Here is a 12,248-nt window from a genome sequence, read left to right on the forward strand (position 1 = left end):
CAGGCTCTGAGCTGGCAGTCAGCACAGAGCCCGACGCAGGGCTCGAACCCACGAACCACGAGATCATGACCTAAGCGAAAGTCGGACGCTTAACCGACTAAGCCACCCAGGCGCCCCAGATCTGTAGCATTTATGGTCCATACCGCACATTTTTGTCACGACCTACCCACTGACTTGAGTTGTTCTGTTATTAATGCGTGCTGGTCTCTGGTTCTCCGGAGCGGAGCCCCAGCCTTACGTTGGTTTTGTACCCTCAAAGCACCCAGTACAGTTTTGAGTGAGAAGCTAGAAGGCGTTGGACGGGCGAGTGATTTGGGAGCGTGGGTCTTCAGACACTTACTTCTGTTTTTCCCGTTCTTTAGTTTCCCTCGGCCTTTTTCAAAGGACGGGTAAACATGTGTGCTGCATTTTGCTACGAGGTTCTGAAATGTTGCACCTCGAAGATCAGCTCAACCAGGAATGAAGCATCCGCGCTTCTGTATCTCCTGATGAGAAACAACTTTGAGTACACCAAAAGGAAAACCTTTCTGAGGACACATCTGCAGGTCAGTGAAAATCAAAGCTCCTCATCTTTCTTCTGTCCCGTCTTTATCGAAGACCGAGCGCGGCAAAAGCAAAATATCTCAGTCGTTTTATATTGACTCAATGTTGACGTGATGGTTTGGACATAATCAGGTTAAGTAAAATATATGGACTTGCACCTGTGTCTTTTTACCCTTTAATGTGGCTCCTAGATTTTAAAATACGTACGCGGCTCACTTATTTCTGTTGGACAGCACTGCTCTAGAGTGTAGATATTAAGAGTGCAGACTCGAGTTCGGATTCCCAGATTCCCACTCACTGTGTGACCTTGAGCAACTTCCTTAGTTTCTCGGTGCCTCAGTTTCTTCATAGGTAAGAGAGTGGTAAATGTCTGTACCTACCTCATAGGGTTTCATGAGGATTAAATACCAGACAGAATATTTGCTAGAGCACAGAACCGGTTAGATCCCGTAACAGATCACTTTGTTTTTCATGTTGCAGCGTGCCCAGTTCATAAAGAATGAGAGACAGTTCAAGGTTTAGTGGAAAGCATGGGCTTTGGAATCAGACCTTCCTGGATCTAAGTCCTAGTTCAGCTACTTGCTTACTATGTGACCCTAGGCAAGTTGCTCCGTGCGCCTCTAACCGTCTGCCTCATCTGTAACGTGCGGCCAAGTGTAGTTCGCCTTGTGGAGTTCTCATGAGGTGTGCGCGGTGCCAGGGACGACGCCTAGCGTGCACGTAATAGGTGCTTTGCACCTGGTAGCTGTCAGTAAACCTCTACATTTCTGGGGTGCCTGGGCAGCTTAGTCACCTAAGCGTCCGACTTCGGCTCAGGTCACGATCTCATGGTTCGTGGGTTCAAGCCCCATGCTGGGCTCTCTGCTGTCAGCACAGAGCTCGCTTCGAATTCCTCTGTTCCCTTTCTCTCTCTGCCTCTACCCCTCGCACACACTTCTGCGCCCCCCCCCACCGGTCTCAAAAATAAATACACATTAAAAAATGTATTTCAAGGGGCACCTGGGTGGCTCGGTCAGTTAGGCGTCCGACGCCGACGCAGGTCATGATCTTGCGGTTCATGGGTTTGAGCCCCACATCAGGCTCTGTGCTGACAGCTCAGAGCTTCTGTATTAACCTCTCTCTCTGTCCCTCCCCTGTTCGTGCTTGCTCTCTCTCTCTTTCTGTGTCTCCCTCTCAAGAATAAATAAGCATTAAAATTAAAAAAAAATTTTTTTTAAACATGTACATTTCTTTTGCTTCTTTGATGAAACAGCTCTGAACTAAACCACAGCTGGGACTTCTTAAACACGAGGCATCTTTGTACCATGGACGATCCTAGGCCACATTTCTGTCTTCATTGCCGTGGTCAGATCCATTGGAGTTATTTATTGGCGAGTGGGCTATAGATGAGGAAACAACCGTAGTCAGCTTTCTAGAAATGTCCTCAGTAATGGGACAGTCTGATAGAGGTATATGTTTCCTATAAAAATCTGCCATGTAGGTTCTTTTGGATACGAGGGTCGCCATCACATGTTAGGGCTTTGACTCTTGGCTTTTATGAGGTGTTGCTTAAATACCACCTTCCGCAGAACGTTTCTGCAATAAACATGCAGCTAATGCCTGAAATTCCCCACGAGGTCCTTATTCTTCTGGGTCGGAGCGTCAGTTCACGCAAGTCATCTGTTGAAATATAAATGAATAAATGTGAAGCGTTAAAACCATTTCTGGCATATAGTAAGTGCTCAGTAAAGAGTTAACTGAGAGTCTGATTATGATCTCTTCAGTCCTCATAAGAGCGCTCTCACACAGGTGTCAGCACCCCCATATTACAAATGGGGAAAGTGAGGCACAGAAGGGTTCCGTAACTTTCCGAAAGCCACACGGTGAATAATTGATAAAGTCAAAATTTGAACCGAAGGCCGTTGGACCCTAGAGCTTGCGCTCATTGCTCCTCCAGAGGCCTGCTTCCCAGAAGTGGTCATCACCTTAACGTGGATCACTTGGGTGATCATCCAAGGGAGCTTGAGAGATTAAAATCCCCATCAAAGTCCCTTCTGCCCTCTGCTGTCTAAACTAGACAGACCCCCAGTCCGAAGCCAAGAAGGGAGCCGAGGTCCTGGAGTTGTTTTTGCAAAAAAATTCAATGCCAGTGTGGCATTGAAATAGAGCAGCAAAAGGCGGTGAGAAACCATCAAAGACAAATGTCATTTATTCCTGGCTGGGTGACCGCCATCGTTACGAGTTCACGATTTGGAAAACCGTTTCAGATCAGTCTGTGCTGTGTTTTTGGAANATTTGTTACCGGGACCTTCAGAGTTGCTCTTGGACTAGAAGAATTTAAACCCCTCCTGTGTGAAGAAACTAGATTAGGATGGAACTGTGAGGTGTTTAAAAAATTGTTTTAAGTGTATTTATTTATTTTGAGAGAGAGAGTGAGCAGGGGTGAGGCAGAGAGAGAGAGAGCGCATCTCATACGGGTGCTTATGGGCTCCTACAATGACGAAAATTGGCAGCATTTGTTCAAAAGACATTGGAAGGCCAACGTGTGCTTCCTCCCACAGATCATCATCGCTGTGAGCCAGCTGATCGCCGACGTGGCACTAAGCGGAGGGTCGCGATTTCAGGAGTCCCTCTTCATTATCAATAATTTTGCCAACAGCGACAGGCCTATGAAGGTATGTGCTCACCTCAAGTAAGAAACTGGGACCACCTTCACTCTCAGGGAAGTTTACTCTCCTATAGTTAAACTCTCATTGGATTCTCAGCATTTGATGGTCCAGGGTGTATGCAGAGTGTGTTTCAGGAGTCAAGGCTCTGTCTTGTCCAGCATCCAGAACCTTCTCTGTCATCTGGGGCCATCTATCTCTAGCACCCAGAACACTGCCTGGTACACAGCAGGTCTTCAGTATTAGTTGACCGGATGGATGAATGACTGTATTGTGTACACATAGTTGTTTGAGCTGGTAGGATTGGCCTTTTTCCTCCCAGCTTGGTTTCCACACTTGTTCAGAAAAATCCATGGGTTCTTTTTTGACTCCCACTTGGCTACCGGTGCCATTTATGGCATTGATTAATGAAGCACTGAGTTTGAACTTTCACAAGATCTCACGTAGCTGAGAGCTACCTGACCCATTGCCAACGAAGGAGGAATAACCCAGAAGGGAGTCGTTACTTGATGGTCTTCTGAGTTTCAGGAATTATCTTTGCACTGATTATGGCTTGCCATAGGTATGTATTGTCAACCCCAAGGCCAAGGTGGACATTCTCCGGTACCAGCTGACTGGGGTCGAGCCCAAGACCCTGACCACCGTTCCTGTTTCTCCCCCACATACTTAGAACCTGTAATGTTGTAAAAATTCGATTGTCTCGTTGCATGGAAAACAGGGTCTGATCTTCCGCGATGTGTGCATACAAGAGCAGAAGAATTGTTTGCCGGTCGCAGACTTTCCCTCCCCGGGGGATGACCCCCATTCTTGGGAAAGGTCATCCTCCAGGATAATTTGACAATATTGTGTAAAAACTGTAAGGAGGAAAAAAAAAAAACTCACAGTCACAGCATACTTGATGTTCAGGACATGTAGAATCTATGTACCAAAAAAATAATTCCCGTAGGAACGTTGCTTAGACTGAAAAAAAAAAACCCAGCAAAAACAACGCTGAGTAATGCCAGCCGTTCTCAGGCTGGGAAAGTTTGCTTTTCAGCCAGTTCTCCTGGTTCCCCAGGAGATCAGCATACACTCCAACTAATCCCATGAGCACAGAAACATTTTCTGTCATTTAGGATCTTCCGCTCGTTGAGTTTGTTTTACCGCTGGTGACCATTCTTCATTCTCTGGGACATAAAAGTTGGCTTTTTCATGACTCATTTCTGAAATGACCTCGCTTTAGTCTGGTAGGGCTGTCGTTGCCAGTGAAGCCCACTACACGTTATGCCTTTCCCCCCAGTAAATGGGATGGCTACTGGGGTGTAAGAGGGAACTTGATTATGTGTAATTATTATTTTTGCAGGGAGCAAGAAGGCACTTTGAAAAACCATTTCCTCCACATTTGGTTACATTCGCCCTGAGAAGCCCCCCACCCCTGCGTACTTGTCCCTTCGTTGTCTTCTCTGAATCCTACAGATAACTGTGATGACTCCACTGGGGTTAAGGAGAAGTGAGAATACTTTCTTAATAGCGGCCAAGATTAAAAGGAAACTGTAGCCTAATGGGTTTGGAGGACAAAACAACATTTGGAGAGAGGCTGTAATTAACTCTTTAGGGTTTTCTGCGATTCACAACCTTTTCGCTGTAGAAGCAGAAATTGTTACGGCTTTGGTATAAGGTTTTTACCTTAGTGTATGCGGCAGTTGGTGGATGGGAGACGTATGTTTGTCTGGATGGAAGAGTGGCTAAGATCACTCGCTCTGGAACCAGAATGACGGGGTATAAATCCTGTCTCTACCACTTAACCAATTGTGAGGTTTTGGCCAATCCATTTAACAGCTGTGTGCCTCGATTTTTCTTTTTAAAATGAATTGTAATGGTACTTATTTCATAGGGTTGCTACAAAAATTAAAACATGGAAGGCACCTAAGACCGTTGCCGAGTACATACTAAGCTGTCACTTTGTAGTTACCATTGTAACTGACGTCACACAGGAACAGCAAATAATTCTCCTGGTTGTCGAATTTACCATGCGCCAGTAATTGTCTGTAATTTCTAGTACCGCTGGAAAGCTGGAGTTCTGAACCAGATAGTCTGGCTCTAGAATCCATGCTTTTATGTATTGTGAATATACTGCCATCAAGTTTAGAGCCTTTGAAGCCGGAGCTAATGGGACATTTTGAAAAGAATAATTTAAACTTCTTTAGGGGCGCCTGGGTGGCTCAGTCAGTTAAGCAACTGACTCTTGATCTCGGCTCAGGTCATGCTCTCACAGTTCGTGAGATGGAGCCCCTTGTCAGGCTCTGCATGGACGGTGCAGAGCCTGCTTGGGATTCTCTCTCTCTCCTTTCTCTCTCTCTCTCTCTCTCTCTCCCCCATCCCCCACTCACATTCTCACCCATGCGCCCGTGCTCTCTTTCAAAGTAAATAAATAAGCATTAAAATACAAAGCTCTTTGTTTTTTTATTTATTTGTTTATTTAATTTTAGAGAGAGAGCGCGAGCAGGGGAGGAGCAGAGGAAGAGAGAGAGGGAGAGAGACTCTTAAGCAGGCTTCATGTTCAGTGCAGATGCCAACACGGGGCTCCATCCCACCATCCTGGGATCTTGACCTGAGCCGAAATCAAGAGTCGGACACTCCACCGACGGAGCCACCCAGGCGCCCCGTAAAAAGAAAAACAAAAACAAAGCTCTTTAGACATGTGATGCACCAACAACTATAACAAGAGACATAGGTCATGGATTCCCAGGATTGGATGCCAGGGCTTAGAGCACAGGGGTACTATTGATAAACATGTCTTTTTTTTGTTGTTTGTTTTGAAATTAGGCAACTGCTTTTCCCACAGAAGTCAAAGACTTGACCAAGAGAATCCGTACCGTCCTTATGGCCACGGCCCAAATGAAGGAGCATGAGAAAGATCCTGAAATGCTGATTGATCTCCAGTACAGCCTTGCCAAGTCCTACGCAAGCACCCCGGAGCTCAGGAAAACCTGGCTTGACAGCATGGCCAAGATTCATATAAAAAACGGAGATTTTTCAGAGGTAACTACTTCAGACGTTGCTCTAAACACAACCCTGCAGAAGGCTCTGGAACGCGTTCTGACTGCTCTTTTCTTTGTCATCCTTTTCCAGGCAGCAATGTGTTATGTGCACGTGGCAGCTCTGGTCGCCGAGTTTCTTCATCGAAAAAGTAAGAGATTTCTGTTCTCGAGACGGGGCGAAGTTCTGGCGGCTGGGTAGTTTTTCCTCCTTGTAGCTTGAATGGGAGATACCGTTGAGCTCCGAACACTGCGTTCACCTTTAGCCTCGTTTGGTGTACAAACAGAAGTTGTTACCAAAAAAACTGGAGTATTCGTTTTGCCTTCTGCTTTCATTGAGAGTACAAGAATAAGTTAAATAGCGCAGGGCCCGGCCTGATGCCCAGTGTTTATTTTCCAAGTCTGTCTCCCTGGAAGACTGCCACAAATCACATTCTTCTCAGGGCTCGTGAGAAGCTCTGGTTAATACAGCTCGTTTGTTTTCCCCTCATCTGTCTCAACTTCACCAAAAACTGCACGCAGGTTACATCTCTGTAGCCCCTTTCATGCAACAATACTTTGGTATAAAAGGGGAGTCAGGGGGCGCCTGGGGGGGCTCAGTCGGTTAAGCGTCCGACTCCTGATTTCGGCTCAAGTCGTGATCTCACGGTTTGAGAGTTCGAGCCTCGCGTCGGGCCGCGTGCTGCCTGTGCGGAGCCTGCTTGGGATTCTCTCTGCCCCTCCCCTGCTCTCGTGTGCTCTCTCTCTCTCGCTCTCTCTCAAAATAAGTAAACCTAACAGATAGATAAAAGGGAGTCAGCACATCAGCAAGATGGCCGAGTGAGGCGCCCCTTGTTCCTGTGTCCCCCCTCACCAATTTGGCATCTGTCCGTGGACAGAAGTGCCTCTGTGGGAGCCATGGGTCCAGCACCATAACCCGGGGACCTGGGAGGACTCTCCCCCACCTGTGCCTCAGGAAACAGACAGACCTCGGTCCTGGATGTGGACCGTGTCGTGGCNGCTTCGGAGAGGGTGAAAGCTCCGTGCCCAGGGAGACCTTCTCGCCCGTGATCTCTTCTGCGGGGAACAAGTGGGAGCACACGAGTGGGCACCGGGCATCCCCAGTGGCACAAGGCCTGCCAGAGAGGCACGTCTCTCTCTCGCCCCATCCGGGGTACCTGGCTCACGAGCTGCATGATGAAGGGCAGGAGGAGGTGGGAGTAGATCGGACTCCTAGAGGGCCTTAAAGAGACATGGGTCCCACTANGGTGGTGAGACCAAGCTTTGGCAGACGACTAGAAAGCCATCCAGAAGCTGTGGGCCCCTAAGAGACCACAAGCTTGAGCGTTAGCACTTTGGCCTGGTGTGTTACATGATGGAGAGAAGGCATACAAGCTTCAGATATCTGCCACAAAACGGGCACGTGGGCGGCTCAGTCACTTGAGCGTCAGACTTCAGCTCAGGTCATGATCTCATGGTTTGTGGGTTTGAGCCCTGCATCGGGCTCTGTGCTGCCAGCTCAGAGCCTGAAGCCAGCTTTGGATTCTGTGCCTCTCTCTCTCTCTCTCTGTACCCCTCCCCCGCTGGTGTGCTTGCTCGCTCGCTCTCTCTCTTGCTCTCTCAAAAATAAGCATTAAAAAAAGGAAATCTGCCACAAAAGGGAGCAAGAAGTGTGAAGCCACTGTATCCATAGGAGGTCCGTGAAGGCCACAGACTCCCTCGCAGGACAGATGGAAGGTATTTCTCTCCCAAACCCAGTCAGTAAAAAGGGTTGGAGGTGACTGCTACTTCAGATGCAAAGACAGCCACGCAAAAGACTTCAGAGAGCAGGAAAAATGAAGGAAACATGGCAGCACCAAAGGCTCACAATAATCTTCCAGTAACCCGTGCCAGAGTCCCGGAGATCTGCAATTTACCTCATGAAGAACCCCAAATAGCTGTTTTAAGGAAGTTTAATGAGCCATGATAAAACAGAAAGAGAGTTCCATGAAACCGGGAGAACAGTACCAGAACAAAACAGGAAGTTAAACACAGGAAATTAAAAAAAAAAAAAATTCTGGAATTGAAGAATACAATGGATGAAGTAGAAAATGCAACAGTGAGCATTGCAGACAGAATGGATCAAGCCGAAGAAGTAATCTGGGAATTAGAAGCCGGGACCTTTGAATTTATCTCCTCAGAGAACAGAGACAAAAGAATAGAAAAGAGTGAAGAAGCCCCGGCCATGATCTTTGCAATAGCATCAAAAGAAACGACCTGTGAATTCTTGGAGTCCCAGGAGAAGAGAGAAGGAGACAGAAAACTTTTATTTCAAGAAATAATGGCTGAGAACGTCCCAGATCTGGGGAGAGCATCGGACATCCATGTTCACGAAGCTCATAGATCCCCCAGTCGCTCAACAGAAAGAGAGCTTCTCTAAGCCACATCATACTAGAACTATCAAAAGACAACCCCAAGGCAGCAATAAGAAAGAAGTTTGTCACTGACAAGGGAGCCCCCAAAGGCCATCAACGGGTTTCTCAGCAGAGCCTTGCAGGCAAGGAGAGAGTGCTAGGAAGCATTCAAAGAGCTGAACGAATAAAACCGCCAGCCAAAAGCACTCCAGTAAAGGTGTCCCTCAGAAATGAAGGACCGATAAAGACGTTCCCGGACAGACAAAAGCTGAAGGAGTTCATCCCCACTGCACCCGCCAGGCGAGAAAGGCTGAATGGAGCTCTTGAAGCTGAAATGAAGAGATGCTAATTAATAACACGAAAACATATGAAACGGATCCATAAGAATGTGTGGCACACATACACCGTATTCAGCCACAAGAGAGAAGGAAATCTGGCCCCTTTCGGCAATATGGATGGACGTTGAGGGCATCATGCTAAGTGGAATGAGTCAGAAAGAGAAAGACCAACACTGTATGAGCTCACGTTCATGTAGCATCTAGAAACTCGGAATCACAGAGGCAGAGAGTGGAATGGTAGTTGCCAGAGGCCAGGGGTTGGGGAAAATGCTTCGGAAGATGTTGACCAGAGGGTACAAACTTTCAGTTAGAAGAGGAGTCAATCCTGGAGATCTCACGTACAGCACAGTGCTGATAGTTAATACCGTATCGTGTCCTTGGAATTTGCTGAGAAAGTGGATCTTAAATATTCTCATCGCCCCCCCAAAATGGTAACTATGTGGGCGGGGCATTCATTTCACAATGTACACGCATCAAATCAACACACACGCCTTAAACTGACTCCGCGTTCCATTTCAGCTGTGTCTCAACGGAGCTGGCGGGGCGGTGGGGGAGGGAGAAAGAAACCACAAAGGGAGTCGGTGGTCCCGAAGGGCTTCAGGATCCAGCAGATCTAATGCAAAGATCTGCCCGAAAGCTTCCCTTTCCCAAGCCAATATTGTCGACTCCTGTAAAACTACTCAGAATGCAAAACGGTTGGGTTAGCAGCCTTCCGCTGTCTAGCATAATGGCCGAGCTATTTCCCTTCTAGCTATTTCCTTTCCAGCGGTTGAATGAGTAACATTAGAGCAAGATGAAACCATCCTGTGGGAGCCCTGTCACTCTGGTTTGATCTATGAGAACACAGCCATGTTTTGTTTCGAATTCCTACGGTTAACTCTGTAGCTTCCATTTTCCATCTAAGGCTCGGTGTTTGAGTGCCTCGTCTAAGAATACCACCCCACTTGAGGAGAACCTCTTTCTACAAAGAGTCCTCTCAAGCATGGCGTCAAGACTAAAATGTAGATTCATTTTGCTTTTTTTTGTATGTTTTTTCTTACATTTATTTATTTTGAGAGAGGGAGAGAGAGAATCCCAACGGGCTTCACGCTGTCAGTGCAGAGTCTGACGCGGGGCTCGATCTCAGGAACTGCGAGATCATGACCTGAGCCAACATCAAGAGTCAGATGCTGAACTGACTGAGCCACCCAGGCGCCCCTTTTTTACTTGTATTTTAAATTAACATTTTCTGTTTAATACTGGCATATTTAATGATCTATGTGTTTGAAATTGGCATACCCTAGTTTTCTCCTTTGACTACCTGGACTTGGTTTTAAACGGGAAAAATAATAATTGTTAAAAGAAGGCCCCATTTGAGGTTCTTTTTCCTACATCACCCGTCTGCCTGTGAAATCACAGTCAAAATAAATATTGAAATTGTACCTCTGCAGTTCCAAATAGACTGATTCGAGAACTGTAAACACAGTAATACATTTAGGTTGGTATTATCTCCTCTTTTGAATTAGAGAAAGCTGCAGTAAGACTTTTATGTCCACGGAGTATAAAACTACACCCTTTAGATATTAACAATTGTTAAATATATTAAAATCTTTCCCTAGATGTTTTTCCCAGAGGTCCAGTAGGCCTTAAAATTAAGCAGAAATCAAGAATTATTCATCTCTGTTATCAGTCCTTAAACTTTGAAAATATAAGACTGGACAAAATAGCCACTAAAATAGAATGTAAATATTGCCTTTGTTTCCTGGACATCNAGCAGCTAGGCTGAACACTAAACAGTGTGGCATGCTTCAGTAAATGGGAACAGTGCCCTCAAAAAAATTTTTTTTTAATTTGGGTATAGTCGACACACGATGGTACGTTAGTTTTAGGGCGACAACATCGCGATGCAACTTCTCTGTATGTTACCCTGCGCCCGCCACCATCGAAGCTACCGTCTGTCACCATACAGGGCTATTACAGTGCCATGAACTGTATTCCCCGAGCTGTGCCTTTTATTCCCCGATTATTCTTTCCGTAGCTGGAAGGCTGTATCTCCCGCTCCCTTTCACCCATTCTGCCCCTCCCCCTGATTAAATACTTACTTCATAATCCCCAAGGTTTTTAAGAGTTTATCCTTCGTATAAATCAAAGAGTCCCTCTCTGAGTTGGAAAAAAATGTTTTTACATTTAACAAAACACGTTAACTTTAGGAGTTCATGTATTTATTTATAGGCCCCCATCTATTTTTAAACCTGGAAAATTCTACTTGCTTAAACTAGCAAACCTTATTCTAAGGGGCGCCCAGGTGGCTCAGTTGGTTAAGCATCTGACTCTTGATTTCCGCTCAGGTCATAATCCCACGGTTCGTGAGTTTGAGCCCTGGTGCCGTCAGCGCAGGGTCTGCTTGGGATTCTCTCTCTCTTCCTGTCTCTGCATGACCCCCCCCCCCCAAAATAAATAAAAGAAATTTTAAATGGTGACTGTATTTAAATCCTCAGGGTCCCCTCACCCTCGGCTTTAGTCATTCAGATGATCCAAAACACTTTCCTTTGGTGATTAGTTGATTAAACTGTGATCGTTCTACCAATATACACTACTAATTGGAAACACAAGTTCAGGGGCGCCTGGGTGGCTCAGTCGATTAAGCGTCCAGCTTCGGCTCAGGTTACGATCTCACGGTTCGTGGGTTTGAGCCCCGCATCGCGCTCTGTGCTGACAGCTCAGAGCCTGGAGCCTGTTTTGGATTCTGTCTCTCCCTCTCTCTCTGACCCTCCCCTGCTCGCTCGCTCGCTCTCTCCCTCTCTCAGAAATAAATAAAAACATTGAAAAAAGATTAGAAAGAAAACACAAGTTCACAATTTAATCTTTTAACCTGTCATCCAGCCTGAGAACTTCATGATCTAGATAAGAGCTGGCTATTTACAGAGTAAATACAAAAAACAGTTGAGTGCAGTGCTGGGGGGAAAAAAGTTTTATTAACACCTAAGACAGACTTCACAAAAATAGTTGAGCAATTCCACAATCCTTTGTGTTCTACTGTTAAGCGTCCTTTAACAATGAAGACAGAAGGGAAGGAGAGTTAGAGTGTATTTTAAATCTTGGCCATACCAATTGCAAAAAAATTTGTTTTCTCAAACTCCTATGCCATTTCTCTTGAAGTCATTATAAAGCACTTCTTTTAATCAAGATAAAATGAAATGTACTTTCCAGCTGACTTATTGGAGACAGATGTTCTGATGAGAGTTTTGTTTTTTTTTTAAAGAGTTCGTTCAATTGGTTCGTTCCATTGGGTGGTTGCCTAAGCAAGCAAAGGCTCGGGCCCCTGTCCCCCGGGACTGACTGTAGAACACCGTT

At 46.1% G+C, this 12,248-nt stretch overlaps 1 protein-coding gene across 1 annotated transcript in view; it reads left to right on the forward strand.

The window, feature by feature from the left end:
- Window positions 1-12,248, forward strand: part of DOCK11 (dedicator of cytokinesis 11) — a 147,138-nt gene that overhangs the window by 100,670 nt on the left and 34,220 nt on the right. The window contains exons 40-43 of the mRNA XM_077771917.1: window positions 363-545; window positions 3,084-3,197; window positions 5,994-6,209; window positions 6,300-6,357. Of these exons, the coding sequence (XP_077628043.1) occupies window positions 363-545; window positions 3,084-3,197; window positions 5,994-6,209; window positions 6,300-6,357 (571 nt within the window). The remainder of the gene's footprint in view (window positions 1-362; window positions 546-3,083; window positions 3,198-5,993; window positions 6,210-6,299; window positions 6,358-12,248) is intronic.

Source organism: Crocuta crocuta, unplaced genomic scaffold, assembly GCF_008692635.1.
Source record: "Crocuta crocuta isolate KB4526 unplaced genomic scaffold, BGI_CrCroc_1.0 scaffold1269, whole genome shotgun sequence".
Lineage (NCBI taxonomy): Eukaryota > Metazoa > Chordata > Mammalia > Carnivora > Hyaenidae > Crocuta > Crocuta crocuta.